The sequence below is a fragment of the Aquarana catesbeiana genome, linkage group LG11 (genome assembly GCF_042186555.1).
Source record: "Aquarana catesbeiana isolate 2022-GZ linkage group LG11, ASM4218655v1, whole genome shotgun sequence".
Classification (NCBI taxonomy): domain Eukaryota; kingdom Metazoa; phylum Chordata; class Amphibia; order Anura; family Ranidae; genus Aquarana; species Aquarana catesbeiana.
In genome coordinates this window covers 136,381,213-136,407,968 of record NC_133334.1, presented here as the reverse complement: position 1 = coordinate 136,407,968, position 26,756 = coordinate 136,381,213, and the positions used below count along the sequence as shown (strand labels likewise).

General features: G+C 44.3%; 1 protein-coding gene across 5 annotated transcripts in view; it reads left to right on the top strand.

Annotated features, from left to right (window-relative positions):
* The window catches only part of NOD2 (nucleotide binding oligomerization domain containing 2), a 235,854-nt gene that overhangs the window by 199,988 nt on the left and 9,110 nt on the right, over positions 1-26,756 (top strand). For 4 of the 5 annotated variants that reach the window (XM_073604985.1, XM_073604984.1, XM_073604982.1 and 1 more), the window contains 6 exons: positions 3,971-4,054; positions 4,519-4,602; positions 4,703-4,786; positions 6,665-6,748; positions 19,983-20,066; positions 23,943-24,026. In XM_073604985.1, the coding sequence (XP_073461086.1) occupies positions 3,971-4,054; positions 4,519-4,602; positions 4,703-4,786; positions 6,665-6,748; positions 19,983-20,066; positions 23,943-24,026 (504 nt within the window). Of the gene's footprint in view, positions 1-3,970; positions 4,055-4,165; positions 4,289-4,518; positions 4,603-4,702; positions 4,787-6,664; positions 6,749-19,982; positions 20,067-23,942; positions 24,027-26,756 lie in introns of those variants that run through there. The other variant, XM_073604986.1, reaches the window with a different exon arrangement.

The window sequence follows — 26,756 nt, the reverse complement described above, 5'->3', positions numbered from 1 at the left end:
CTGGGGGATGAGAAAGAGCAGTACACTGATCTCCCCAGTGAATGAGTGTGCAGAGGGAACATATCAGCACAGATCTGATTATTGGAGGAAAGCAGGCTGTGTTCCCAGCACAGTCAGAAAACTGTCCACGCTGTGCTCTCCTGCCTAGTGCGGTCAGTTTTTATTAGGAAAGCAGATGGACTGGCAAAAACACCAGGTTTTTCACACAACAGAAGCAATACAAAGAAAACAGGATACTTTTTCATACAAGTACATGGTACAGCAGGCACACATCAGGAATATAAAATGTACAGTTGACATATTCTTTAACTTGTGGACCTATTATCTGAAACAATAGGTGAACTATGCCTTCCCCTTTAAGGGGTCTTTTCCCAAGGGCCCGCCAATCTTTCTTCCTGGTGATCTCTGGTTCCTGAATAAATCTCCACCAATCCCACACTTCCCACACTTCACAGGCTTTTCTGCTCAAAAAAGAAAAACTGGCATAGGGTTTTATCGTAATCGCATAAATCCCTTTATTAAAACCAATAAAAGCATGTACAGTCAAAATAAGTGCACTCGGATGGAAGTGCACCACTCTAAAAGTATGTTACATATATGGGTACAGTGTCCACTTAAGGTTTAGACATCAGCAGCATCTAGTTCCAGCAGTGTGGCGGCACTCCCTGGTAGACTGGATGACGTCACGGACCCCCGTGGGGCTCTCACTCACAAAAAATGTCCCTGCCTTGTTTAATTGTCATAAATGTCTTCCAGCATATTGGAAAATGCCTGCACGAAATATACCATATTTCTTACCCTTAGTATTATTGATTTGTTCTTGAACTCTGCATCCTTGTTATTACAAGTGATGCTTATAATTATATGAATTGTATCCTTGGTCCAATGCTGGTGTTCTGACCACATTTACATATGAATTACATAATACATGCCATAGATATTGGGTTTGATTTACTAAAGGCAAACAGGCTGTTCACTTTGCAAGTGAAGTTGCACTTGGCAATGGAATTTTCACCAGAGCTTGGTGAATAAGGTTACGCTCTGCTGACTACTACAGTATCATCCAATTATGTACAAACAATTATTTTTTTTAATTTCCCCTGCATGTGATTGGAGTTTCTTTTGCAAAGTGAAGCTTCACCTCATCCACCAATATCTGGGGCAAATTCCAGTGTAAAGTGAACAGCCTACTTGCCCATAGTAAATCAACTCCTATATGTTTGTATTTGGAGTCTATGATATTTTGGTGGTCGAAGATTTAATTTGTTATAGAGCTGTTTAGGTAAGGCTGTGAACATTTAAAAAAGAACTATGGCCGCCTAAAAATATAGATATAGATATAGATATAGAGATGTGTGTGTGTGTGTGATGTGGCGGTAAATGATAAATCCATCTGTGCTTAGTTTTCTCTTCACTTACAAAGTATCACAAATACTTGCAGTTTCCTGTGATAGTGTGGCAAGGATGCTGTACCCCAGAATCTAGAGCAGAGTTGCCACTGTCATGTAGGCTGTACCTGTTTGCACTACAGTGGGATTAAAAATGCTGCAAGGGGCATGGCTCTCAGCAATGTCACTGCTAATTGACAAGCTTGTAGCTTGCCAATCAACACCTGGCCAAACCTAATCCATCCTATTGCCTTTTGCATAGATACAAACAAAGCCTGGGGAATGCCCAGGAAAAAATCCAAGCCTACTTACCACCAGCTTGCAGACAACCAAACTGGCCTGTCTAATAGTATGCGTTAAAAACAGGGGTTTGGTCCGCCCGCATTTGCAAACACATGCGTAAGCCACAGAGCCTCGTTACGGCACCCTGGTATCTGTGGTCCTAACACTAAAATATGAGTGTCCCCACAGTGGAGACACATACATTCTGATGGATAAATGCTGGCAGGTGGACTAAAGGGGAGCCCACCCCTTCTTAAAGGTACAGGAGCACACCAAACACCCAGCACATAGCACTATGGCTGCAAAGGTGCTGGTGCGTTGCTGGACCAATACACACACCAACGTGATCACAAAAAACTTGCCACCACCCTCATTTATAGCTGGCTATCACAGTAAGCGGCATTGGAGGGCTACAAACAGATATAAACAAAGCCTGGGGAATGCCCAGGAGAAAATTCCAAGCCTACTTACCACCAGCTCGCAGACAACCAAATTGACCTGTCTAACATTATGCGTTAAAAGCAGTGGTTTAGTCCGCACGCATTTGCAAACGCATGCGTAAGCCACAGAGCCTCGTCACGGCACCCTGGTATCTGATATCATTTTGCATAGTCAGCACAACCTCTCTTACTAAAACCCTCCCATCGTGAGCTGCAGTATCTGGGAGGGGGAGCGTGTAAGCATCTACTTACTTCTGCATCACATAGTTACTAGATCTGTTATTTGTTTAGACACACATGAGCCTTAAGTGGTACTTTAAATGTATCTTTAGCCAAAATTTTTTTTATTTTATTGTTTTGAAATGGTTAAATCCTTTTTATTTTGTTTTTGCTGTCTGTGCCCCACTGGGGAAATGGGAGATGTCCTTTTAATTCCTGCCCCAAAAAACCCAACAGGAAGTGAGGGGAAATCCCATCTTAGGCAGCTGTCACTAGACAAAGTGTCCCCATTAACCCATTAGGTTTTTTTTTTTTTTTTTTTTTTGAGATGTGCAGGTATACAACCGCTTTAAGCATTGATCAGACAGAGCACAGGCAAGTAGAGAGTAACAATATCATTTTTCACATTGATACAGGGCACCAAGCAACAGAAAATTATTACCTGAGTCCACAGTGCATTTTTAGAGAACCTCCACAAGGCGATGGGCTGACCTGCCTAGTGTCTAATTGCTTCATAAAGGCTGATGTGGGTACAGATGCATAAACTTTGAAAGCTTGTTTTCTACTTTCTAAAAAATAAAAAGTAACTATCAGCCTTGCAATGCCTCATGAGACTTGTAGTTTTGCAACAGCTGGAGGGCCACCAGTTTGAGACCCCTGCCTTAGAGCCACACTCCATCCGTCCCTCATGTTCTCCTCTTCACCCCGAAGCTCCAGTTTTGTGAGCACTCCCTAAGGTGTCATTACATACAATACAGGGCTATTAACCCTCTGTTGTATGTTGAAGAACCTAGAGTGTCACTGTGAGCTTATAGAGAAGGCTGCAGGTGCCCAGTTATTGGAGGGGCATTATTAAGGTGCTAAATAAGGTAAGTATTTCTCCTTATTCCAGCACCCTTAGACATGAGGAGCATTTAAGCCTCAAAATGCAGGGTGGTTCCACTGCAAAGGTAGATTTTTTTCTAATTCCTGAAGTTGGGTTTTAAAGTGGTTCTCAAGCTAAAATGTTTTTTACCCCTTAATGCTTTCCGGTGTTTTACGGCTGCAGTTCTTCTCTCCCCTCTGCCTTCCTCACAAGCTTTGCTCAGGGCAGCGGGAGCCAGTGAGGGGTCAAGCTGAGCCAAAGCCGTATGTATCTGTGGACGCACACAAGGTAACAATTTCTGGCTTTAGGCACCACATGCCAATTTTACTTGAGAAACTCAATACTTATTTGACATGGCAGGACTTTAACAAGAAAACAAGAAATATAAAATATATAAAGTTTATTATACACCCACCAAAACTCATACACAACCCAGCTCAGGATTGAGCTCCTACGTCTGTCCCATAGCAAGCAGCTTGCTATGGTGGCAGACACAGAAGAGGAGAAGCCAAAATAGCTGGCTGGGGACCCCAGAAGAGGAGGCTCAGGGTAGCTCTGTGCAATACCATTGAGTATGACATGTTTCTTATTTTCTTTAAAAAATGTTTTTTGCTTTTAGAAACTATTTAACTTCATTATCATGGGGAATTCAAGATATGTCCTATTTGGTCTTCAGTACCAAGGAGTGGACTGCAATAAAATATATTTGAGGTCTTTAACTTTTATGTACAAGACAGCTGTTTATCTCTACCAAATGTTGTGTTTAATCATTCTAGATTGTTCAACAATGGACTGACAGATAATTCTATGAATTCTATTGCACTTCTCTTGAAGAACAAGCAGAATTTGTTGTCCTTAAGGTAAGGTAAATGTGTTGTATCTATGAAAGAGAGAGGCTGGGCACATATGGCACTAATCTAAATAAAGTGCTTTTACTGCCATTCAAAAGTTAATTACCACTTCCTGTTTAGGGGACACAACAGAAAGATGTTGGAAATCTTCACAGGTGGCATACAGTCAGCAATAAAAACCTGGCAAATGTTCTAAGCCTTTCCTATTTTATCAAGTACAAAATCAAACTGAATGAATATTAGGTAATGCATAATAAATGGAATATCTAACACCAGAAAAATATTTTTCTTATTGTTTCTATTTCTTTTACAATCAAATACATGGTTTTAAAGGAGATTATTCTTTTCTGTTCCACAAAATATGTATTTCCTTTATATATTGAGTGAATATAGTCAAACAGGCACATATAAATAAAAAGTTGTACCCAATTGGTAAAGCAAATTGCAAGCTGAAATCTTTTTTTTACCCATAGATTGGGGAACAACTGTATAACTGAGGTTGGCGGACAAATATTAGCAGAAGGACTAAGGGAAAATCAATCACTAAAATTCCTGGGGTAAGTAAGAGAAAAGATTTCCATGTCTGAATCTGTTATAAGAGTGACTGTATAACTATAGTGACTGTATAACTTGTAATACTGAATTGTCTTACTTCAGACTCTGGGGAAATCGAGTGGGTGGTGCAGGAGCAAAGGCTATTGCAGATTCATTACAAAATAGCAAGACCTTGATATGGCTTAGGTAAGAAAATGAGACTTATGTTATAGTATTTGTGTTTAAAAAGTATATATTTCACATTGTAATTCTATTTTTCCCATACTGAAGGAGAGGAAAGAAGTCTTTAAAGAGGCAAATATTTCACATTTTAATTTAAGTAATTCTATTTTTTTCATATAGTGCTAAGGAATAGAAGTCTTATCTTAAAAAAGTTTCTTACTGAGGGGGGCATCACCACTGGCTTTCCCAAAAGCTGTAGTAATTTTTTAAATAAAAAAAAGATTCCCCCCCTGCAAGGTTAAGGCATAATGTGCTAGTATGCATCTCACATAAAAAAACTTACCTTGAAATGAAGCCCTCCAACGGCACGCTGTCACCACTGCAGAGGCTTCCATCTTCACCCGGTCTTCCTGCCGGCTTCACGGGACGCAGCAGCTTGAAAGCTCGGAAGAAACGTACTTCCATACGTACTGTTCCTTTAGAGCACATACGCTGGTGACGTTACTGGCTGCTGCTTACTGGAATATCTCCTAAACGGTGAACATTTAGGGGATAGTCATTTTACCTACAGGTAAGTTTTATTATAAGCTTACCTGTAGGTAAAAATAAAATTCAGGAGTTTACAGTTTTTATTATTTTTTTAACAGTAATAAAATATTACCATTGTAATAAATAAAATTCAAAAATATAGTAAGGAAAGAAATCACGCTGTGTCTATGTTTTAAATATTTTTACATGCTTTTTGGGCGTGTCTAAAGATGTTTCCTGGCACATAATCAACTAATAAAGTTGTATATGGTATATTTAAATGTTTCTTTTGGTACAATAACATTTCTGGATATTTATGTTGGGTTGAGTCAGTTTGTTTTTTCTTTTCTCCTTTTTTTGGGGGGGATATCTGGCTCTCCCCCCCCCCCTTAAAACATTGTCCAAATATAACCATGTGGTTATATTAGGTCAATTATGTCACCATCACACCTTTGTAACGATTGGCTGCAGGGCAGGAATTCCCCTGGGCCGCAGCTGATTGGGCCAGTAGCCTGCTACCAGGTGACAACCTTCATTTCGGCAAGTCCATAAAAACATGTCCAAAAACACAAATAGAGGGGAACAGCATTACCAACTAACACATTTCACGCTTCCTTAGCGTTTAGTCATAGCTCTCTGAGCTATGACTAAGCGCTAAGGAAGCATGAAACGCGGTAGCTGGTGATGCTGTTGTTGGTGGTGCTGCTGGGATTTAGCATGGACAGAAGGAGGTTCATTCCTTGCATTGTTAGATTAGATGCCTGCTGCTACTGCTGTGTATGTGGACTTTTTTTGCGCTCAATGGGCATTATGCAGCTAAAATAAATCTGCCAGTATCTTTTGTGTTCAGGACTTTATTGAATTTCCATGAGGCTAGGTTCACACTGCTGCAGTGCGAATTGAACGCGATTTTGATCCGATTGCGTTGCAAATTTGCATTGCAAATTCTTTGTGTGTTCTTGCGATTCTACTGCAAATTTTGCAATCTATGGAGCTGAATTTGCATTGCACACGGATCAAACTCGGACAGGACCCTTTTTTTACGCAGGTTAAATTCGCAACGCATTGATGTGAACAGCACTCATGGAAAACAATGTTATTAAAATGACTTGCGAATTTGAGCGATCGCAGCGGCTCAAATTCACAATAAATTTTGCAGCAGTGTGAACCTAGCCTAAAAAGCAATGTTCATGTGTAGTTCATGCTTCAAATCTCTTGCTTCAAGTCTCTTTCTGCTTCAAGTCTCTTGCTGAAGACAAGCTTGCTAAAGCCACAAAGCCTGAGTTTTTTTGACAGACATTTTGGTGTCCTGCATTCCATCTACCCCCCTCAAATATCACAGTATATATAACCACCAGCTTTCTTCAATTGTAGCTTGGTTGGCAACAACATAGGAAGTATTGGAGGGCAGGCAGTGGCCACCATGCTGAAGAAAAACACAGTACTAGAAGAACTCTGGTAAGTGTATGCCCTGTATTTTTATTGATGCCACCTGAAAGTGCACTGTAGGTAATGCTTAAAAAAGCTTTGTCACATTTCTTTGTCACATTTCGATATAAGATTTCAAGCCTTTTTACTGGTATGGAAAATAACTTGTAAATACCTGCTAATTTTGCAGTATCTTTCCTGTCCAGGGTTTGGGGACAGCTCGACTGAACTCGGAAAGGCTCAAACACTGGGGAATGGAGTATTTCCAAGTGTTTCTGAATATTTCTGAGTAATTCCGAGTATTTCCGAACAGCTCAGAGCCGTTCCGAGTGTCACTGGCGCCCCCACAGCTCTGGCCAAATGCGGTACTGCACACCCCATTAACTAGAATTCTGCTCGTTTTGCGAAACAACACTCGCAAACCAAGTCAGAATTTTAAAAAAAGTGTGGCTTGTCTTTCAAAACACTTTCTCTGCATTAACCACTTGCCTACTGGGCACTTATACACCCTTCCCGCCCAGGCCAATTTTCAGCTTTCAGCTCTGTCGCACTTTGAATGACAATTGCATGATCATGCTACACTGTACCGGAAAAAAAAGATTCATTTTGTTTTCACACAAATAGAGCTTTCTTTTAGTGGTATTTAATAACCACTGGATTTTTTTATTTTTTGCTAAATAACTGAAAAAAGACCGAAAATTTTGAAAAAAAAAGAAAAAAGTTTTCATAGTTTGTTATAAAATTTTGCAAACAGGTAATTTTCTTCTTCACTGATGTGCGCTGATGAGGCTGCACTAATGGGCGCTGATAGGCTGCACTGATGGGCACTGATTAGGAGGCACTGATGGGTATGGATTGGCAGTACTGGTGGACACAGATTGGCAGCACTGGTAGGCACTGTTGGGACTGCACTGAAAATCAGGACACTGATAATCAGTGCCCTGATTAGAGGTGCTTTCAATCTAATCCTGTGAAGAGGGAGCAGGGGATGGAGCTGAGCTACGTTGTGTGTGTCTATAGATGCACATAGCCCAGTTTGGGAGTGAGCCTGCACAAGTGCCCCCATACCAAGCAGCTTGCTATGGGGCGCTCATAGAAAAGGAGGAGCGGACAGTGTCGGTGGGGCATCCCAGAAGAGGAGGTAGGGGGCTGTTTTGTGCAATACCAACATGTTTTTATTTTAATTGAGAAAAAATATATATATCAGCCTTTAGACCCCTTTCACAATGGGTCATTTTTCAGGCAGTTTTGGGCTAAAAATAGCGCCTGTAAAGCGCCTGAAAAACACCTCCCCTGCAGTCTCAGTGTGAAAGCCCAAGTGCTTTCACACTGAGGCAATGCGCTGGCAGGACGTTAAAAAAAAGTCCTGCAAGCAGCATATTTGGAGTGTATACACCGCTCCTTCACTGCTTCTGCCCATTGAAATTAATGGGCACCGCTGCTAAAGCGCCTGGAAAGCACTTCGGCAGCGGCGCTACACGAGGCATTTAACCCGTTCATCGGCCGACAGCGGGGGTTAAAAGCACCCCACTAGGGGCCGAATAGCTCCACTAAAAGGACAGTAAAGCGCAGCTAAAACTAGCGGCCTTTTACCGTCAAAGCCCACCCACTCCAGTGTGAAAGCAGCCTTACAACCCCCTTAAGGAGTGAGTTTTTTTTGACTCATTAGTAAACCATTACACAGGTATTTCCCCTGCAGTGTTATTACTATGAACAAATGTGTTCACACTGGATGACATGACATACAATAATTGAGATTCAAGGTACTTAAACACTAATAACTTTCACTTAATTAAAGCCTACTGGGTGGATGACATGATGATTCACCTTTAATGCACAAAATTATAGAATATATCCCACAGCCTAAATAAATTAACATTCCTGTTGGAAAATTTCACATTTAATAGCAGGCAATTACAAAATAATAATTTGTGCAGCGGTACCCCCGTAGGGGCTGCCGAAAGTTGTGACCGACCTGTCACCCTGCCCAGCATTCACCTCCCAAACACCCTGGAGACAATGCACAGACCAGATATTTGTTTTGTTATTTTATTGAGGGATTTGAACTTGGATAGGGATAGGAGTATATGGGATGCTCAGTAGAACGAATGATTGATTGTATTTTCAATCAGTTAAGACACTATATACACTTTAAAGCTCCAGTCTCCTCCAGCACAACACTTGCTTACAGACTGTGTCTCTCTCTCGCACAACACGTCACTTCCAGGTACAGCTAGCACATAAGGGAGGACAGACCATATTGGCCTCATAAAGAATGAGGAAGGACATCTAGTTACAAAGGATGGGCAGATGGCGAAGGTATTGAATTTATTCTTCTCCTCAGTCTTCACGAGGGAATCGGGGGGCTAAAGCAACCAAAACTGCAGTGTTTATCCTCATGACACATCACAGGAATCACCTCCATGGTTAACAGAGGACAGAGTTAAAATTAGACTTGGGAAACTTAACATTAACCAATTACCGTGACCAGATGGCTTGCATCCGAGGGTACTTGGGGAACTCAGTCAATTAATTGCCAGACCATTGTTCCTAATTTTTACTGACAGTCTGGAATGATACCAGGTGATTGGAGAAAAGCCAATATAGCACCAATATTTAAGAAGGGCCCAAGATGCATCCCTGGGAATTACAGACCAGTTAGCCTAACATCAATAGTATGCAAGCTCTTGGAGGGGATGATAATGGACTATATACAAGATTTTAGTAACGAGAACGGTATCATTAGCAGTAATCAGCATAGATTCATGAAGAATCGTTCTTGCCAAACCAATCTATTAACCTTCTATGAGGAGGTGAGTTGCCATCTAGATAAAGGAAGGCGTGGTGTATCTGGATTTTGCAAAAACATTTGACACAGTTCCCCATAAACGTTTACTATACAAAATAAGGTCCGTTGGCATGGACCATAGGGTGAGTACATAGATTGAAACCTGGCTACAAGGGCGAGTTCAGAGGGTGGGAGATAAATGGGTAGTACTCGGAATGGTCAGAGGTGGGTAGTGGGGTCCCCCAGGGTTCTGTGCTGGGACCAATCTTATTTATTTTGTTCATAAACGACCTGGAGGATGGGGTAAACAGTTCAATCTCTGTATTTGCGGACGATACTAAGCTAAGCAGGGCAATAACTTCTCCGCAGGATGTGGAAGCCTTGCAAAAAGATCTGAACAAATTAATGGGGTGGGCAACTACATGGCAAATGAGGTTTAATGTAAAATAATGCATTTGGGTGGCAAAAATATGCATGGAATCTATACACTGGGGGAATCTAGGATGGAAAAGGACCTGGGAGTCCTAGTAGATGATAGGCTCAGCAATGGCATGCAATGCCAAGCTGCTGCTAACTAAGCAAACAGAATATTGGCATGCATTAAAAAGGGGATCAACTCCAGAGATAAAACGATAATTCTCCCGCTCTACAAGACTCTGGTCCGGCCGCACCTAGAGTATGCTGTCCAGTTCTGGGCACCAGTCCTCAAGAAGTATGTAGAGGAAATTGAGCGAGTACAAAGAAGGGCGACTAAACTAATAAAGGGTCTGGAGGATATTAGTTATGAAGAAAGGTTGCGAGCACTGAACTTATTCTCTCTGGAGAAGAGACGCTTGAGAGGATATATGATTTCAATTTATAAATATCGTACTGGTGACCCCACAATAGGGATAAAACTTTTTTGCAGAGGGGAGTTTAACAAGACACCTGGCCACTCATTAAAATTAGAAGAAAAGAGGTTTAACCTTAAACTACGTAGAGGGTTCTTTACTGTAAGAGCTGTATGGATGTGGAATTCACTTCCACAGGTGGTGGTCTCCGTGAGGACCATCGATAGTTTAAAAAAACCGGAACAACCGCAACATACAGGGATATACAATGTAATACTAACAACATATGATCACACACATAGGTTGGACTTGATGGACTTATGTCTTTTTTCAACCTCACCTACTATGTAACAGGGTTAGGCCCAATACTGACTCAGTCAAGCTCTAGAAATTGCCACTTGCAGGCAGAGACCGTGGGTCCCCTTAATGTAGCAAAAGAATAGGAAGTCTTTGTGATCTAGCTGACCTATGGTGGACTATTGATCCCAGTAATCCCTCTTCAGGCCCTGCCAGCCCTCCTGGTTGCAGCTGCCCAACTCCACTGCCCGTGACATTGCAATCCTTACTGGCTCCACACCCAGCTCTGACCGTTTCCTCCCAGACCTCTCTGGCATGCCTCTACAGTCCTCCCGACTGCCCATGTCACTCACCAGCCTTCCTGGCTGCAAACCAGTGGTTCCCTCCTGAAGACTTGCCCGGCAGTACTAGCTCCCGCTGTCCTCTCTGACTCCTCTCTGTGCCTCCTGGTCAGATCCTTCATGCGTTCTTGAAAGAATCAATCCTTCACCCAAGTCCCAGGCCCAAGGTCACCCCCCCCCCCCAGAATGGGGAGCGCCCTCAATGGCCCCTAGCACTCAATCCTCAGTTCTTCCACCCAACAACTCCTCCCCAGTTGGGCTGACTCTCAGTATATCAAGGAGGCCTGCCAATCCTAGTTGGGGATGGATCAGGGCTCCCTGAGAAACCCCAACAGCTCCACCTCACTTCTCCACTTCTCTTTTAGAATCCTATAGAAGGAAAAAGGGAAGTAACAGTGAAGTGATGCTGTCTGTGAGACACCAGCCAACTCTGAGCCACTCCCTGCCCACACAGATCAAAACAAACAGGCCTAGCTTCCAGCTAGGCCTGCTTAAATTTACTTACATTCACAAAAATCTCACCTCTAGCACCTACCTAAGTAGAGAGTGCTACAATTGTAATACAGTAAAATGTAAATAAAAAGCCAAACCAGTTTATAACAGAGGTACAATGATTTATTGAGCCAGCACGCCAGATTATTTTTTCAAGTGATGCAACAGAGTCATATTTGCAGTAATCTTGGAGTACTTATTATACACAATGGATAGATCCCTCAAATTGTTAGTTGCCTAGGCTGGATTTTAACTAATGTCTGAGGGTCCATCTCCACTCCCTTAATTGATCACCATGTTAGTTTAAAGAAAACTTTAAAACCCCTTTTGCTTACATAAATCCATGGTCATGTGATTTGCTGGATCCCAAGTCTTCTTTCTTACTGCAGGGTGTCCATTTCACTGCCTGGGTGATATGAACACTTTCTTTTCATTGTCTAGCGGCTGAATCTTGGTCTTGAAGACTGAAGTTTCGAGATTACGTCATGACAGATGGACCAGTAAGTGAGGGCACATTCTACAGCAATGGATGACTGGTCTACATTCCTGGAAGAGGCGCCAGTTAGGAATACATTATTGGTTTTAAACTTTTTTTTAATGGGACAATATGAGGGAGAAGGGTGGGAGGAGAGGGAGGAGGAATTTACTTTACTCATGATGAACTTTATGGCCAAATGAGTTCAAAGTGCAGCCCAACAATTGTGCTCTTTCAACCCCTCCATTGCTTTGCTAGCATTAAGACCCAGTAGGGCCATTTTATTAACGGTACATAGGCAAATAGGCTGTTCACTTTGCAGGGGAAGTTACACCTTGCAAGGGAATTTGTCCCAGAGCAAACTAGAGCCATAGAAAAAAAAGGCAAATTTCTCTAGCGCTACGCACAAAGGAGCTGCTTGGTAATTTGGGTTCCCTGTTCTGCGCCTCGACTCCAAGAACAACCTCAGCCCCTCTAACACACAGTTGAGTGAAAATTACTGCAAGCACTTCTAAGAACACAAGCGTGGATACCTTAAACAGTAAAATCATTATGCCAAAGTAACTTAGAATAGAGTTCTGCACTAGACTGGAACTAACTTAGCACCCTTTCACACAGATTCCGTTTTTTCCTTGAAAAGAAAAATGTTTCCCTTTAAATCCTATGGGACTGTTCACACCACTGCATTACAGGAGCAGTGTGTTTTGAAAAGTCCTCTATGTGGCATCTTTGGTGCGGTTTTGGAAACCTCACCAAAAACACAGCCTCCCATTAAAATAGATGGAAAGCGCTGCAAAATTGTGGTAAACTCACTGTAAATACGCACCACAATTTTGCATTTTTGAGTCACATGTCCATTTTTCATAGGCAACCTAAAAACGCACCAGAAACACACAGCAAGTACATCTGAAACACAGCAAAATCACGGTAAAAACGCATATGTGTTCTTACCGTACCGTTCTTATAAGTACCCTTATAAGTCAGCAAAGTCAGCAATAAACAGTGCATATAAGCATCAACTGCAATGTGAATGATAATGCTATAACTAATTTAGAGAATGTCAAGGCTTTGGTGCAATGTCCCCTGAGAGGTACCTCTTAGCATAAGCAGTGAGTAGAGGTCCCTGTATAGCAGCTGTAAAGGGTAAGTGTTTAGTCATAACTCTTCAACTGGCTAGCATTAGGGCCCAGTTGTACCTTTGGTGCACACGAGAACAGTCCCAGTCAAACCTGCAGGCAGCAATAAAGGCACTAGATGGCTGTATTATCAGTTACTAAAAGTCTGCCTGTCTAGAAGCAATAGTAAATGCCTGTAGTAGCAGCTCACCGTTCTCAGCGATATTGCAGCTCACCATCCAGTCACACACAGCAGTTAGTCCAGTCTCTGCTCTGCACCCAGGTGACTGGATGTCGACACCACCGAACTCAACACTTTAGATCCCACTCAGGCCACTGACATGCAGCAGTGATGGTGCACACTGGACAGGGATGTGCACTGTCCAGTCTCCCTCGAGGCAAGAGGAGGTTATGTCCTGTACAGCCCTGGAAAATGCAACTTTCTCCTCCTCCTGGCAATCTCTCTCTTAGGAATGTTAACAAGCTCTTGATTACACAGTACAGTCTCTGTCCTCTGGAATACAGTTCCCACAGGGCAGTGCTGCTTGACTCAGTCTTTTGAACTCTTCCTGCTCAGCAGCTCCCTCCTCTAACTGATACAACTGGTAACCAGTTCAGCACTGCAGGGCAGCAGCTACAGAGTGCAGCTGCAGACAGGGTTTCTCTTATTCTCCATTCTTAGCCAAGCTGCATTTGGAACACTTTTAAATGTAATATAAAAAGAGAGATGCTGCAGCACTCTAAGTTCTGCAATCTTCTACACAAAATTTATTGATGTGCTGCACTAAGCCAAAATGCATACCAATATAATTGCTCCTCAATAAACAATTCAAATCTGTATAGCGCAATGACGGTATTAAAAATGTGTAATTATAAATGTAAAGAAATTAACAATCCATGCACTATGCGGTTTGTGTTGCAAAAACGTGAAGATCCTTCTGCCAAAAGATCAGAGATCTCAACATGTATTTGCAACTCTCCAACCACCACCAGAGGTAAAACAGATGGGTTCTCACCTTGTAACAAGGACCTTTAAATTATAAAAAGGTCACACTACGCCCTTTTCCCCTTTAGGAGCCGGGATCAGCTCAAATCACTGGCACATTGATGTTTCTTCAATAAAGCGTTCGCTCCAAAATTAGTCACCACGGCCATAAAAGGATACAAAATATAACAAATAGTGCTCTCTGTATAGAAATAGTAGTTGCCTTTTATTTATGCAATAAGTCTCACTCACAAAGAGCAAGTATTCAGAGGCCAAAGGTGCCACTAGTGAACAGCGGGCAGAAACCAACAGCTTGCCACCCCCCACTGAGTCCAGATGACAGCTCCAGCACTTGCTTAGATTGGGGAAGCAACCTCAGCCTAGTGTGTGGGCCTAGTGGTGCTGTTTGGGGTGTGTTATAAGTGTAAGAATGCAAATACAAAAATATACTAAATATTAAAAAAAAAAAAAAAAAACTTTTTATAATTACGTCTCCCAGAGAATGTAAAATGAAATACAACTTGATAATATTGATCACTTATCTTGCCCCAAAACATGTTTTTAACAAGACAGATCAAATGCATGCATGGCAGATAGAGTGCAGGTGTTCACACTAGTACTATTTCTGATGTGATTTGAGTTGCACAGAGTCACACGACAAAGGAAAACACATTATATTCAATGGTGTCCATTCTCATCAATGCAACTCAGCACAGTGTTTCTTTGGAAAAGGTTCCTGTTCTACTTTGGTGGGATTTACAGTGCGATTTGGCCCCATAGCATATACAAAGTCGCACTACATAAATGCACTAAAAATCGCATTGCAGCAGTGGGAACCTAGCCTTTAAGAGTAATGCCTCCTACACACGATCGGATTTTCTGACAACAAATGTTGGATGTGAGCTTGTTAGCGAAAAGTCTGACCGTGTGTATGCTCCATCGAACATTTGTTGTCGGACTTTCTGCCAACAAATGTTGGCTAGCAGGTTCTCAAATTTTCCGTCAATAAAACTTTGTTAGAATTGTGTGTACACAAGTCTGTCGCACAAAAGTTCACGCATGCTCGGAACCAAGCAGAAGGAGCCGCACTGGCTATTGAACTTCCTTTTTCTTGGCTCGCTGTACGTCTTGTACGTCACCGCATTCCCAAGTTCGGAATTGTTGGCCAACATTTGTGTAACCGTGTGTATGCAAGACAAGTTGGAGCCAGCAACCTTCCATGGTTTTGTTGTCGGAAAGTCTGATCGTGTGTACAGGGCATAAGGCTAAATTTGCAGTAGCTTAGCAGTGGTCAGGGGCAGAGCATCGGCAGGAATCAATAGATTCTGACAGTTGTAAACGTTGCCTGTACACCAGTGTGCTAAGAGCTGAAGTTGTCAGGTCTGTAATTTGTACAAATTCATTGCCAGTGCTGCTGCTGTTCGCATGTAACTGCACACCGGAGCATTTATATACAAATAGAGCCTTCCACCGATTCTTGATACAGATACTGTCCATCAGAGGCGTTGGTAGGGGGTGGCTACTGGGGCTATAGCCCCGAATCTAGGGCCCATAGCCCCGAGTCTCTAGGGCAGGGGTCGGCAAGCCCCGGCAGAGCGATCCTGGAAAACCACCTCCCACACGCAAAAGCCAGTCTAATATTCAGCGGCTGTATATGAGAAGCTGTGCGGCTGGTTCCCGCCCACCTCCTTTACACTGACATTGGCACTATCGATCTGTGCAGTGAGGGAGTCGGATGCCCTGGGGACAGACAGCGCAGTAGTAAGTGGCAACGGCAGTCTTTTATCATCTGGGTCATGGCCAGGCTTCTGTATGTTGAGTGTGCACCTGTTATCTCTGAGCACTGCTATAACTAAGTAGCCAGGTGACTAGCTGAAGAGAAGACCATGTTGGCTGTGGGTTTTTTTTTACAGGTTGGTTGTGTAAGCAGTGGTGTCACTACAGTGGCGGAGGGCTGCTGTGCTTAAAAATCTCGGGAGTCTGGTATATTCCTGCCCCTGCCTAATGCAGCTCAAAGTGCACACAGGGAGGAGTCCACTCCCCCACTGCTTGCAGAGAACATACGGCCAGTGTCCTGTCAAGAAATGTCCCCCATCGGATAGTGTCTGCCCTATACTGCGCAGGTGCAGTGCTTGCGAAGTACGGAGGAGAAAGGAGACGCCGAAAGTCTCTGAACATGAACAGCTGTTCATGAGCGCTACACGGCGCCTGCGCAATTAATAGTACATTCTGTCACACAGCTGTTCATGTTCGGAGACTTTCGGCGTCTCCTTTGTCCTCAGTACTGTGCAAGCGATGCGCCTGCGCAGTACAGGGTGGATACTATCCAATGGGGGGACCTTTCTCGCCAGAACACCGGGCTGAGTGCACAAGTGACAGATAAGACTGTTATCTCTCCCACCTCAGCTGAGTGGCATGAGAGCAGAGCACCTGGAGCTTCATGCAGGAGTTCTGGGATGCCTTTGCCCTACAGATGGTCACTTTACTCCTAGATATTTTGCCTGTTCCAGGTCACAAAGCTCTGCATCCCCAACAGGTTTCCTGATGAAATGCTCCCCTGGGATAAGGTCAGTAAAGAGACACAGACAGTGCCTGAGCAGAAAGGAATGCTCGGGTCCAGGATGGGGGGGGGGGGAATCGAGGTGGTGGCAGCCTAGCAGTGAACTACAGTGAACAGTAAAGTTGGGACAGAAGTGACAGCAGCAAACAGAAGAGAGCTTGGAGGAGCAGGCTCTGCTGTATTCTCCCTCCTCCATCTCCTCCCTCTAATCACCCTCTGCCCACTCTGTACTCTGCCCTCCCACTTGCCCTACACTGTGCCCCCCCCCGCCAGCTCTGCACTGCACCCACCTGCCCACCCAATACTGTACCCTCCTGTCTTCTCTGCACTGTACCCTCCTGCCTTCCTTGCACTGTACCCTCCTGCCCGCCCTGCACCCTTCTGCCCATCCTGCACTGTACCCTCCTGCCTGCCCTGCACTGTACCCTCCTGCCTGCCCTGCACCTTCCTGCCCACCCTGTACTGTACACTCCTTCCTTCCCTGCATTCTACCCTCCTGCCCGCACTGCACTGTACCCTCCTGCCTTCTCTGCACTGTTGCCTTCTGCCTGCCCTGCACTGTACTCTCCTGCCTGCCCTGCACTGTACCCTCCTGCCTGCCCTGCACCTTCCTGCCCACCATGTACTGTACCCTCCTGCCTTCCCTGCACTGCACCCTCCTGCCTTCCTTGGACTGTACTCTTCTGCCCGCCCTGCACTGTACCCTCCTGCCTTCCCTGCACTGTTCCCCTTCTGCCTGCCCTGCCCTGCACTGTACTCTCCGCCCTGCCCTGCACTGCACAGTACCCTGCTGCCAACCCTGTACTGTACCCTCCTGCCTACCCTGCACTGTACCCTCCTGCCCACTCTGTACTATCCCCATCTGCTCACAATGTACTGGCTTTGTGAGAAATGCTTTATATCTGGCTTTGTGAGCAATGCTTTATAATTGGCTTTGTGAGTACTGCAAAGCCAGTTATAAAGCATTTTTCACAAAGCCAGTTACAAAGTATTTCTCACTAAGCAAGATATAATGCATTTGTTACAAAGTCAGTTATAAAAGAGTACTGCTCTATATCTGGCTTTGTGAGCAATGCTTTATAACTGGCTGCGCTATACACTGTTATAAAATTCCAAAACTGCGTATAAACATTAGAAGAAAAAGAATCAACAAATACTGTGCAATAAATTTTAATGCAAATATGAACAAAGTGAATAGTGCTTAAAGTGCATATACTGTATTTTAAACATACAGTATGTTTACTCATTCAAGTGCATCAATAATAGTAATTCATCAATGAAGTCCATTCAAGATACACAGTTATTCAAGAGTCAAATTCTTGTGATGGTTCTCCAAACTCTTCAATGTGACAGCACACGTGTGTTCCCCCCCCACACGTAGATATGTAACAATATTTTATATATATACATGTGTATGCCCACCCAAGCGTATGACTTTCTTTACTTCACTGCTATGGGCTCTAGCCCCAGATCTTTTGTAGACCTAACAACGCCCCTGTCCAGGATTGTTAGTTGGATATCTTCATGTACAGTATGGCCATGACTAGGTCTGTGCTTTTAGAATATTCCAATATACTGATCTGAAATCTCTGATTTCACACAAATGTAGTATGTGGACCCTGCTTTGCATTAATGATGGGGCAGGGCAGGGTTTATATCGCTGGAGCCTGCAGGAACACACCTTTTGCCGTGCTCATCCCCTTAAGGGCTCATTTACACTTGATTCAGCTTCAACAAGGCTTTCGGACAGGCATTCATTCTGAATGCCAGTCATAGCTCCTGTCCCTATATTAAATGGTTAGCTTACAGTCCTGTTTACACCTGTTTTTGCTTTGCTTTGGCTTTGCTTCAAAAATTATACCCCATTTAGCTTCAGTGGTGCTTCAAAGCATATTCAAAACCTCCATAGAAGCCTATGGCAAAGCTCGCTTGAAGCCCCACCAAAGCCTCATCGAAGCTCTACCAAAGCCCCACTGAAGCCTCATCGAAGCACCAAGCAAAAGCAGGTGTAAACAGGACTGTAAGCTAACCATTTTATTTAGTGACAGGAGCTTTGACTGACGTTCAGAGAGTTTTAACAAAGCGTGTCTGAAGCCATGTTTTGAAGCAAGTGTAAACTAGCCCTTACAGAAAGTATTTTCTTGTTATACTGGTTCTAACTTGACTTTCAGAATTTTAGCAATAACCTTGCATGAGATGATTGGAATTCTACTGATTAAGAGAAAGCAGTTTGTGGCTGAAACTACGTGGGGAAAAGCCTTTTGCTGCATTTTGAGGCTTGGTGTGGCCCCCTCTAACCCTACTGCCATAGGCTTGTGCCATCATGGTATATGAACTCATTTAACCAAAATGTCTAGGCTTTTCCAGAGCTGGTTTTCTCTGCTTAAAAATACAAAACTTTGTCAAGAAACACAATGTCAAGGGCCAAAAGTTTGTGGCTTAAGGGAGCAACGTGAACTACATCATTCTGCTGCTGCTCTTTCACCATCCAATCAGCAGGCTTAGGGTGGAGAGAGGGCACTACTGTATTCCTTAACTGTAAGTGATGTCATCCACCTGGCTGAGTTTTATGACAAAGCTGTGTAAATTTCAGGAATGCATGGGAAGAAATACACTTCCTTTGGCAGAAAAAACGGTTCCCTTAAATGTACTGTATTTCTTTTTCCTGGAGTTCAGCTTAAAGCGATAGTAAACTGCAGCTTAAAAAAAAATCCCCTGCAAGGCAATGTCATAATATGCTAGTATGCATCGCATACTAGCACATTATAAGAGACTTACCTTAAAACGAAGCCCTCCAGTGGTACGCTGTCACTGATAACAGGGCTGCCATCTTCTCCCAGTCTTCCTTCCGGGTTTGCGACCTCCGGGTAGATGAGTGGCCAGGGCATGTGCGTGGGAGCCTTTGGCCACAGCACGGGCCTCTGAAGGTCCAGCATGGTATCCAGAATGAATATCTCCTAAACAGTGCAAGTTTAGGAGATGTTCACTGTACCTACAGGTAAGCCGTATTATTATTATATATTTATTTACTTAAAAAAAACTACCACTTTAAATGAGTTTAGCAATGTTAACATGCATATATATATATATATATATATATATATATATATATATATATATATATATATATATATATATGACGTTTTTACATTTGTCTCGCATTGATGGGAAAATGGAAGCTCCATCTTTGCTGCTGCATCCCATGGTTACATGATAATGATGTCCTGGTTTGCTGATCTAAATTGAAGCCTATTTTTATGATACTACCGTAATTATAATACGTATGGCATTCAGTGAGGTAAGTATAGAAACTAATTGCTGATGGGTGTGTGGTAAAAGTTGAGAAGCCATGTTATGACCATTGTTTACTGTCTTCTGCAGGCTTGATGATAACAAACTTGAAGATAGCGACGCCATCTCAATAGCAGCCAGTCTAAAGGAAAACTGTGCCATGAAAATTTTAAAGTGTGTATAAAATGATATTATATATTAATTACAACATCGATTGAATTTATAAGTCTGTATCTTGTGTACATAACGAATATCATGTAAAACATACTTTCATATGTCACTCAGGATTATTTAGGGTGCCTGTCAATGGGCACTTGGTAATGTTATCATGACAAAATGCTTCTGGCTTGACAATATGGCTTGCCCATTTTCCTATCCGTTTTCACTCCTCTGTATTCCGCAACAGCTGCATACAGGGCAGAGGCTCTGCATGTACAGTTTAAAGCCCAATTTTATTTTAAAGTTGAAGTCCAGGTGTGATCTTTTTTGCATAATTCTATTGGTCCAGCTTTAACCAATGTAAGCATGCGCACCGCTGTGGATGACAAAATCTTCCAGGTCCTTTTTTAACAATCACAGAACATTTTGTAATTTTTCTTAATAAATACAAGGCATTCTCTGATTGCATGAGGTGGAGAGGCGGCGCGGTGACATCATGATCTCCACTACATCCAATCAGGGAACACCTTGTATTCATTGAAAAGATGCAAGACATCCTGAGAATGGTGGCAACGCCGAACAAGTGACCCCAGGTGACTGCAGCTAAACTATAAGATCACTATAACTAAAGATCATACCTAGAATTCATCTTTAAGATTTTTCTTTGGGGCTGAAAACACTTATGCCCCTTTCTTGTTAAAATAAATGTGCTACTTGATTAACTATGAAATTACTGAAATGATGGCAAGAAAGAATGTTCTGACAAATGATTTTTCTACGAACGTTCAAAAAAAATCTTACCTTGTATGGCCAGCTAAAGTAGCATTCATTTTTCTTTCATATCTCTAGATTTCTAAGTCTGTATTTCGCTGTTTGATCCTTTTACAATATTTTTTTAAAAAAGAGGCATTTTATTATTTTCAGCGTAATATTTAGCACATCATGACCTGGACAGAATGAGACTTCTAATGTTTTCTGTGTTAGGCCCCTTTCACATGGAGTGGATTCCATTCCAATCAGCAGGGAGTCGGCTCACAGATCCCCTGCTGATTGGAGCAGAGCGGCGGATGATATATCTGTGTCCGCTCAGTTTTTTCTGCAGCGTGGACATGGACAGTGCCGTTCTTCTCTGTGGGCAGCCGTGAGTAAGTGGATTGTTTACAGCTGACTACCCTCCCATCTGCCTAAACAGAAGAGGATGGATCCATTTCCGTTTTTTTGTTTTTTTAGTAGATTAGTTCGGACCTGGAGGTAGGCAGGTGTAAACAGGCTCAAGCCTGTCCAAAGGAATGCATGTACCTTCTGATCAGGTCCGCCTTAAAAACTGACAGGTTGGCCTGTACAGAACTCGTGTAAAAGGACCCTTATGCCGCGTACACACGGTCGGACTTTCTATCCTACTTGGTCCGACACACTTTCCGACGGACTTTGTCCGCCAGGTGCGCCGGACTTTAAAACGGACGGACTTGCCCACACACGACCGGACTTTCCGGCGGGCTAAGTCCGCCCGTCTTTCCGACGGACTTTCGCCGGAGTTACGGCGTACTTTCAGAATGAACGGACTTGCCCACACACGGACAAGTCCGTTCATTTTGAACGTGACTCAGGTGTGACGGGACTAGAAAAGGAAGTCAATCTTGCCGCTTTTATCGGCGAGATTGACACCTTGCGAGCCCCGTCGCGGGGCATACCAGGCCCTTAGGTCTGGTATGGATTATAAAGGGAACCCCCTACGCCGAAAAAACGGCGTGGGGTCCCCCCTAAAATCCATACCAGACCCCGATCCGAGCACGCAGCCTGGCCGGTCAGGAAAGGGGGTGTGGACGAGCGAGCGCCCCCCCCCCCCTCCTGAACCGTACCAGGCCGCATGCCCTCAACATGGGGGGTGGGTGCTTTGGGGGAGGGGGGCGCCCTGCGGGGCCCCCCACCCCAAACCACCTTGTCCCCATGTTGATGAGGACAAGGGCCTCTTCCCGACAACCCTGGCCGTTGGTTGTCGGGGTCTGCGGGCGGGGGCTTATCGGAATCTGGGAGCCCCTTTAATAAGGGGGCCCCCAGATCCCGGCCCCCCACCCTATGTGAATGAGTATGGGGTACATGGTACCCCTACCCATTCACCTAGGGAAAAAGTGTAAGTAATAAAACACACTACACAGGTTTTTAAAATAGTTTATTAAACAGCTCCGGGGGGGATCTTCCTCCGGCTTCGGGGGTCCCTCCGCTTCATCTTCTCCCGGCGTCCGGTTGGTTCTTCTCCCGGTGTTCCAGTTCTTCGGCCGGCTCCTCTGCTGTCTTCAGGTAGCTCTCTTGCCAGCAGAGGTCCGGACTCCTGGGCTCCTGGGCTCCTGGGCTTCTGGGCTTCTGGGCTTCTTCTCTTCTCTTCTCTTCTCTTCTCTTCTCCAGATGTTGACACGATGCTCTCTCCGGCTGGACTGCTCTCCGAGGGCTGCGTTGTGACTTATATAGGCGGAGACCCCGCCCCCTTTTGATGTCACAGTCCCTGGGCATGCTGGGACTGTGACGTTTTAGGGGGCGTGGTCAACATCACCCAGTGACCACGCCCCCTAAAACGTCACAGTCCCAGCATGCCCAGGGACTGTGACATCAAAAGGGGGCGGGGTCTCCGCCTATATAAGTCACAACGCAGCCCTCGGAGAGCAGTCCAGCCGGAGAGAGCGTCGTGTCAACATCTGGAGAAGAGAAGAGAAGAGAAGAAGCCCAGAAGCCCAGAAGCCCAGGAGCCCAGGAGCCCAGGAGTCCGGACCTCTGCTGGCAAGAGAGCTACCTGAAGACAGCAGAGGAGCCGGCCGAAGAACTGGAACACCGGGAGAAGAACCAACTGGACGCCGGGAGAAGATGAAGCGGAGGGACCCCCGAAGCCGGAGGAAGATCCCCCCCCGGAGCTGTTTAATAAACTATTTTAAAAACCTGTGTAGTGTGTTTTATTACTTACACTTTTTCCCTAGGTGAATGGGTAGGGGTACCATGTACCCCATACTCATTCACATAGGGTGGGGGGCCGGGATCTGGGGGCCCCCTTATTAAAGGGGCTCCCAGATTCCAATAAGCCCCCGCCCGCAGACCCCGACAACCAACGGCCAGGGTTGTCGGGAAGAGGCCCTTGTCCTCATCAACATGGGGACAAGGTGCTTTGGGGTGGGGGGCCCCGCAGGGCGCCCCCCTCCCCCAAAGCACCCACCCCCCATGTTGAGGGCATGCGGCCTGGTACGGTTCAGGAGGGGGGGGGGGCGCTCGCTCGTCCCCACCCCCTTTCCTGACCGGCCAGGCTGCGTGCTCGGATCGGGGTCTGGTATGGATTCTAGGGGGGACCCCACGCCATTTTTTCGGCGTAGGGGGTTCCCTTTATAATCCATACCAGACCTAAGGGCCTGGTATGCCCCGCGCTCGCCGCAATAGGAAAATGTGTTTTTCCTATTGCAGCGAGCGCGAGATGCAATACCCTGCCCTCGTGTCGTATCTGGTCCGTCGGACCAGCATACACACGAGCGGGCTTTCCGTCGGACCAGCACACACACGAGCGGACTTTCCGCCCGAAACTGAGTCCGGCGGAAAGATTTAAAACTTTCTTCAAATCTAGGTCCGGCGGGCTTTTGGGAAAAAGTCCGCCGGAAAAGTCCGCCGGCGCCTACACACGGGCGGATTGTCCGGCACACTCTGGTCCGCCGGACTAAGTATGCCGGAAAGTCCGACCGTGTGTACGCAGCATTAGACATCATGGTGTCCTGACCTCTATTTTAATTGTCTTCATATTACTGTTGGTTATCAATAATAATCTCATTTGGCTAATTAAAACAAAATTTATACAGATTCTGACCTCCAGGACTTTTATTTATTTTTTAATAATTTATTTTATATTATTATTTTTTATAGGATTTCCAACAACAATTTCAGTAAAAATGGCGTGTCTGCATTTGCTGAAGCTTTGAAATATAACAACACTATCACTGAAATCTGGTAAATACCAAGCTGCTCAATTTCAGATAATATCATATGTTATGTACATAAGTAGACCTATAGGCAAAACCTTTTTTTTTCATTTTGGATAGACCCCTGTCAGATTTTTTTTTTTGCCATCTGTGTCCCATTGGAGGGATTTCCCTTCTCTTCCCGTCCCATAGCCAAACAGGAACTGAGAGGAAATCTCTGCAAATTCCATTCACCAGAACTAGTGTCCCCATTAGAAGATTTTCCCTCGATTACTTTTCTGGGGACAACCCAAAATATGGGATTTTCTTTTACTCATACTTTCAATGATAATGGTAAATAGGACAAATAGAGAGGGTGAATCTCCCCAACAGGGGAACAGACAGCAATAAAAACTGACAAGCTTTCTAATCCCTCTCCACTTTGTCCAAAACTAATAAAAAAAAGTTTTGCCTTTAGTTATACCTTAAGTGTAAGTAGTAGAAAGATAAAGCTTGGGTTATTACAGTTAAGCTGGCCATACTCAATCCTGATGAAGTGGCTAAAATGTAAGCTGTGCGTGGCCTTGTGGGCACTCTGCCACTATACATCTTTTTATCTTAAATTCAAAGAAGCCAGACAGAAAGTTGTTGGCCAAACAGCAGCTGCATCTAACCAGATGCAGCCACTGTTTATGTATTCTGTTAGCCGCAGGTGCTGGCTGTCACAACACAATAGCTGGCAAGGGAGATTCTGCCATTCACGCTGTTTAGTATGGATGTGGGAATCAACAGACTTCTCCCTTTCAGCATATGGGGCTTAATGAGAGAAAATTTACAGCGTATGGTCAACTTAAAGCCTAACTTCAGGTTTACTTTGAGTTTAAATAGATTGTTTGGGCCAATTTGTCCCAAACAAAATATTCCCTTTTACTACTGGATGTGCCAGATGGGAATACTGCATAAACTGTATGTAGCATGATCTACATACAGTATACAGCACTGTGTTCCGACAGCAGGACGGGGACTTCTGTCCCATTCCTGGGCCAAAATTTAGTTGGCCTGGGCACAATTCAATGGAAGCCTTGTATTTTATGAATGAATGCAAGGCTTCCTTTCATTGGCTGAGGTGGAGTTTGTGACATCATCCACCCGCCTTTCCACCTGAGTCAGAGGATGCTTTGTATTTATTTTTAAAATACAAGGATTCTATGAATGGCTAAGCACTGCTCAGCCCGACTCGACTTTGTTCTTGGATCAGGTCAGAAGTCCCTGTGCTGCTGCCAGAATATAGCGCTGTATACTGTATGTAGCTGATGCTACGTACAGTTTATACAGTGCTACCAGTAGAAACATCTGTTAGTGAAAGAAATAGTTCATTTGGGCCAACGTGGCCCCAAACAAATTACTTAAAGTCAACCTGAAGTTAGGCTTTAAGTTTCTAAAACTGAATACAAGTAAATATCTGCACTTTGCACTCACTACAGTGAAGCCAAAAATAAAGTTTGACCTAGTGGCCTAACATAGAGGGCACTACATCGGAATAAACAATTTGGTTTGCAAAAGTGAAAATTTATGCCCCGTACACACGGTCGGACATTGATCGGACATTCCGACAACAAAATCCATGGATTTTTTCCGACGGATGTTGGCTCGAACTCGTCTTGCATACACACGGTCACACAAAGTTGTCGGAAAATCCGATCGTTCTACACGCGGTGACGTAAAACACGTACCTCGGGACTATAAACGGGGCAGTAGCCAATAGCTTTCGTCTCTTATCTAAATTTATTCTGAGCATGCGTGACACTTTGTGCGTCGGATTTGTGTACACACGATCGGAATTTCTGACAAAGGATTTTGTTGTCAGAAAATTTTATAGCCTGCTCTCAAACTTTGTGTGTCGGAAATTCCAATGGAAAATGTGTGATGGAGCACACACTTGGTCGGAATTTCCGACAACAAGGTCCTATCACAAATTTTCCGTTGGAAAATACGACCGTGTGTACGGGGCATTACAGTGAATTTTAAAAAGGGATAAGGTGCTACAACTTGATCAAACAGCTCTCAGGCTAAGACCCCTTTCACATTGCGGGCGTTTTTCAGGCGCTACAGCGCTAAAGATAGCGCCTGCATAGCGCCTGAAAAAAGCGGCTCTATTCACTCCAGTGTGAAAGCCAGAGGGCTTTCACATTGGATGCAGTGCGCTGGCAGGGAGTCAAAAGAAGTCCTGCTAGCAGCTTCTTTGAAGCGGTGAACTTACCGCTCCTCCACCGCTGCTCCCAATTAAAATTAATGGGGCAGCGCTGCGATACCATCGGCAAAACGCCGCTCCGGCGGCTTTTACGGGCGTATTTAACACCTTTAACCCCTTTTCGGCCGATAGCGGGGGGTTAAGACCTGTTAGAATCTGCAAAAGACTTGAGACTGGGGTGGAGGTTCACCTTCCAGTAGGACAACGACCCCAAACATACAGCCAGAGCTACAATAGAATGGTTTAGATCAGTGGTTCTCAACCTGTCTAGTCCCGTGACCCCTTGATAAAAATTTCCTAAGTTGTGGGGACCCCCAACAGTAAAATTATTTTCGTAGCGTGGGTTGTCAGCACCCAAGGCAAGTCAAGTAATTTGCGCCCCTAACCCATTTAGTGCTCCCTGAGTCCCTTCCTCTTGTATAGTATTAAAACCCCTTAGGGTACATTCTAGGATGTACTACTCTCTTTGTTCTCCTTTCTTTCCCTTGTATTTCTCTCTATCCTAATTTCTTGTCCCCCCCCCCCCAT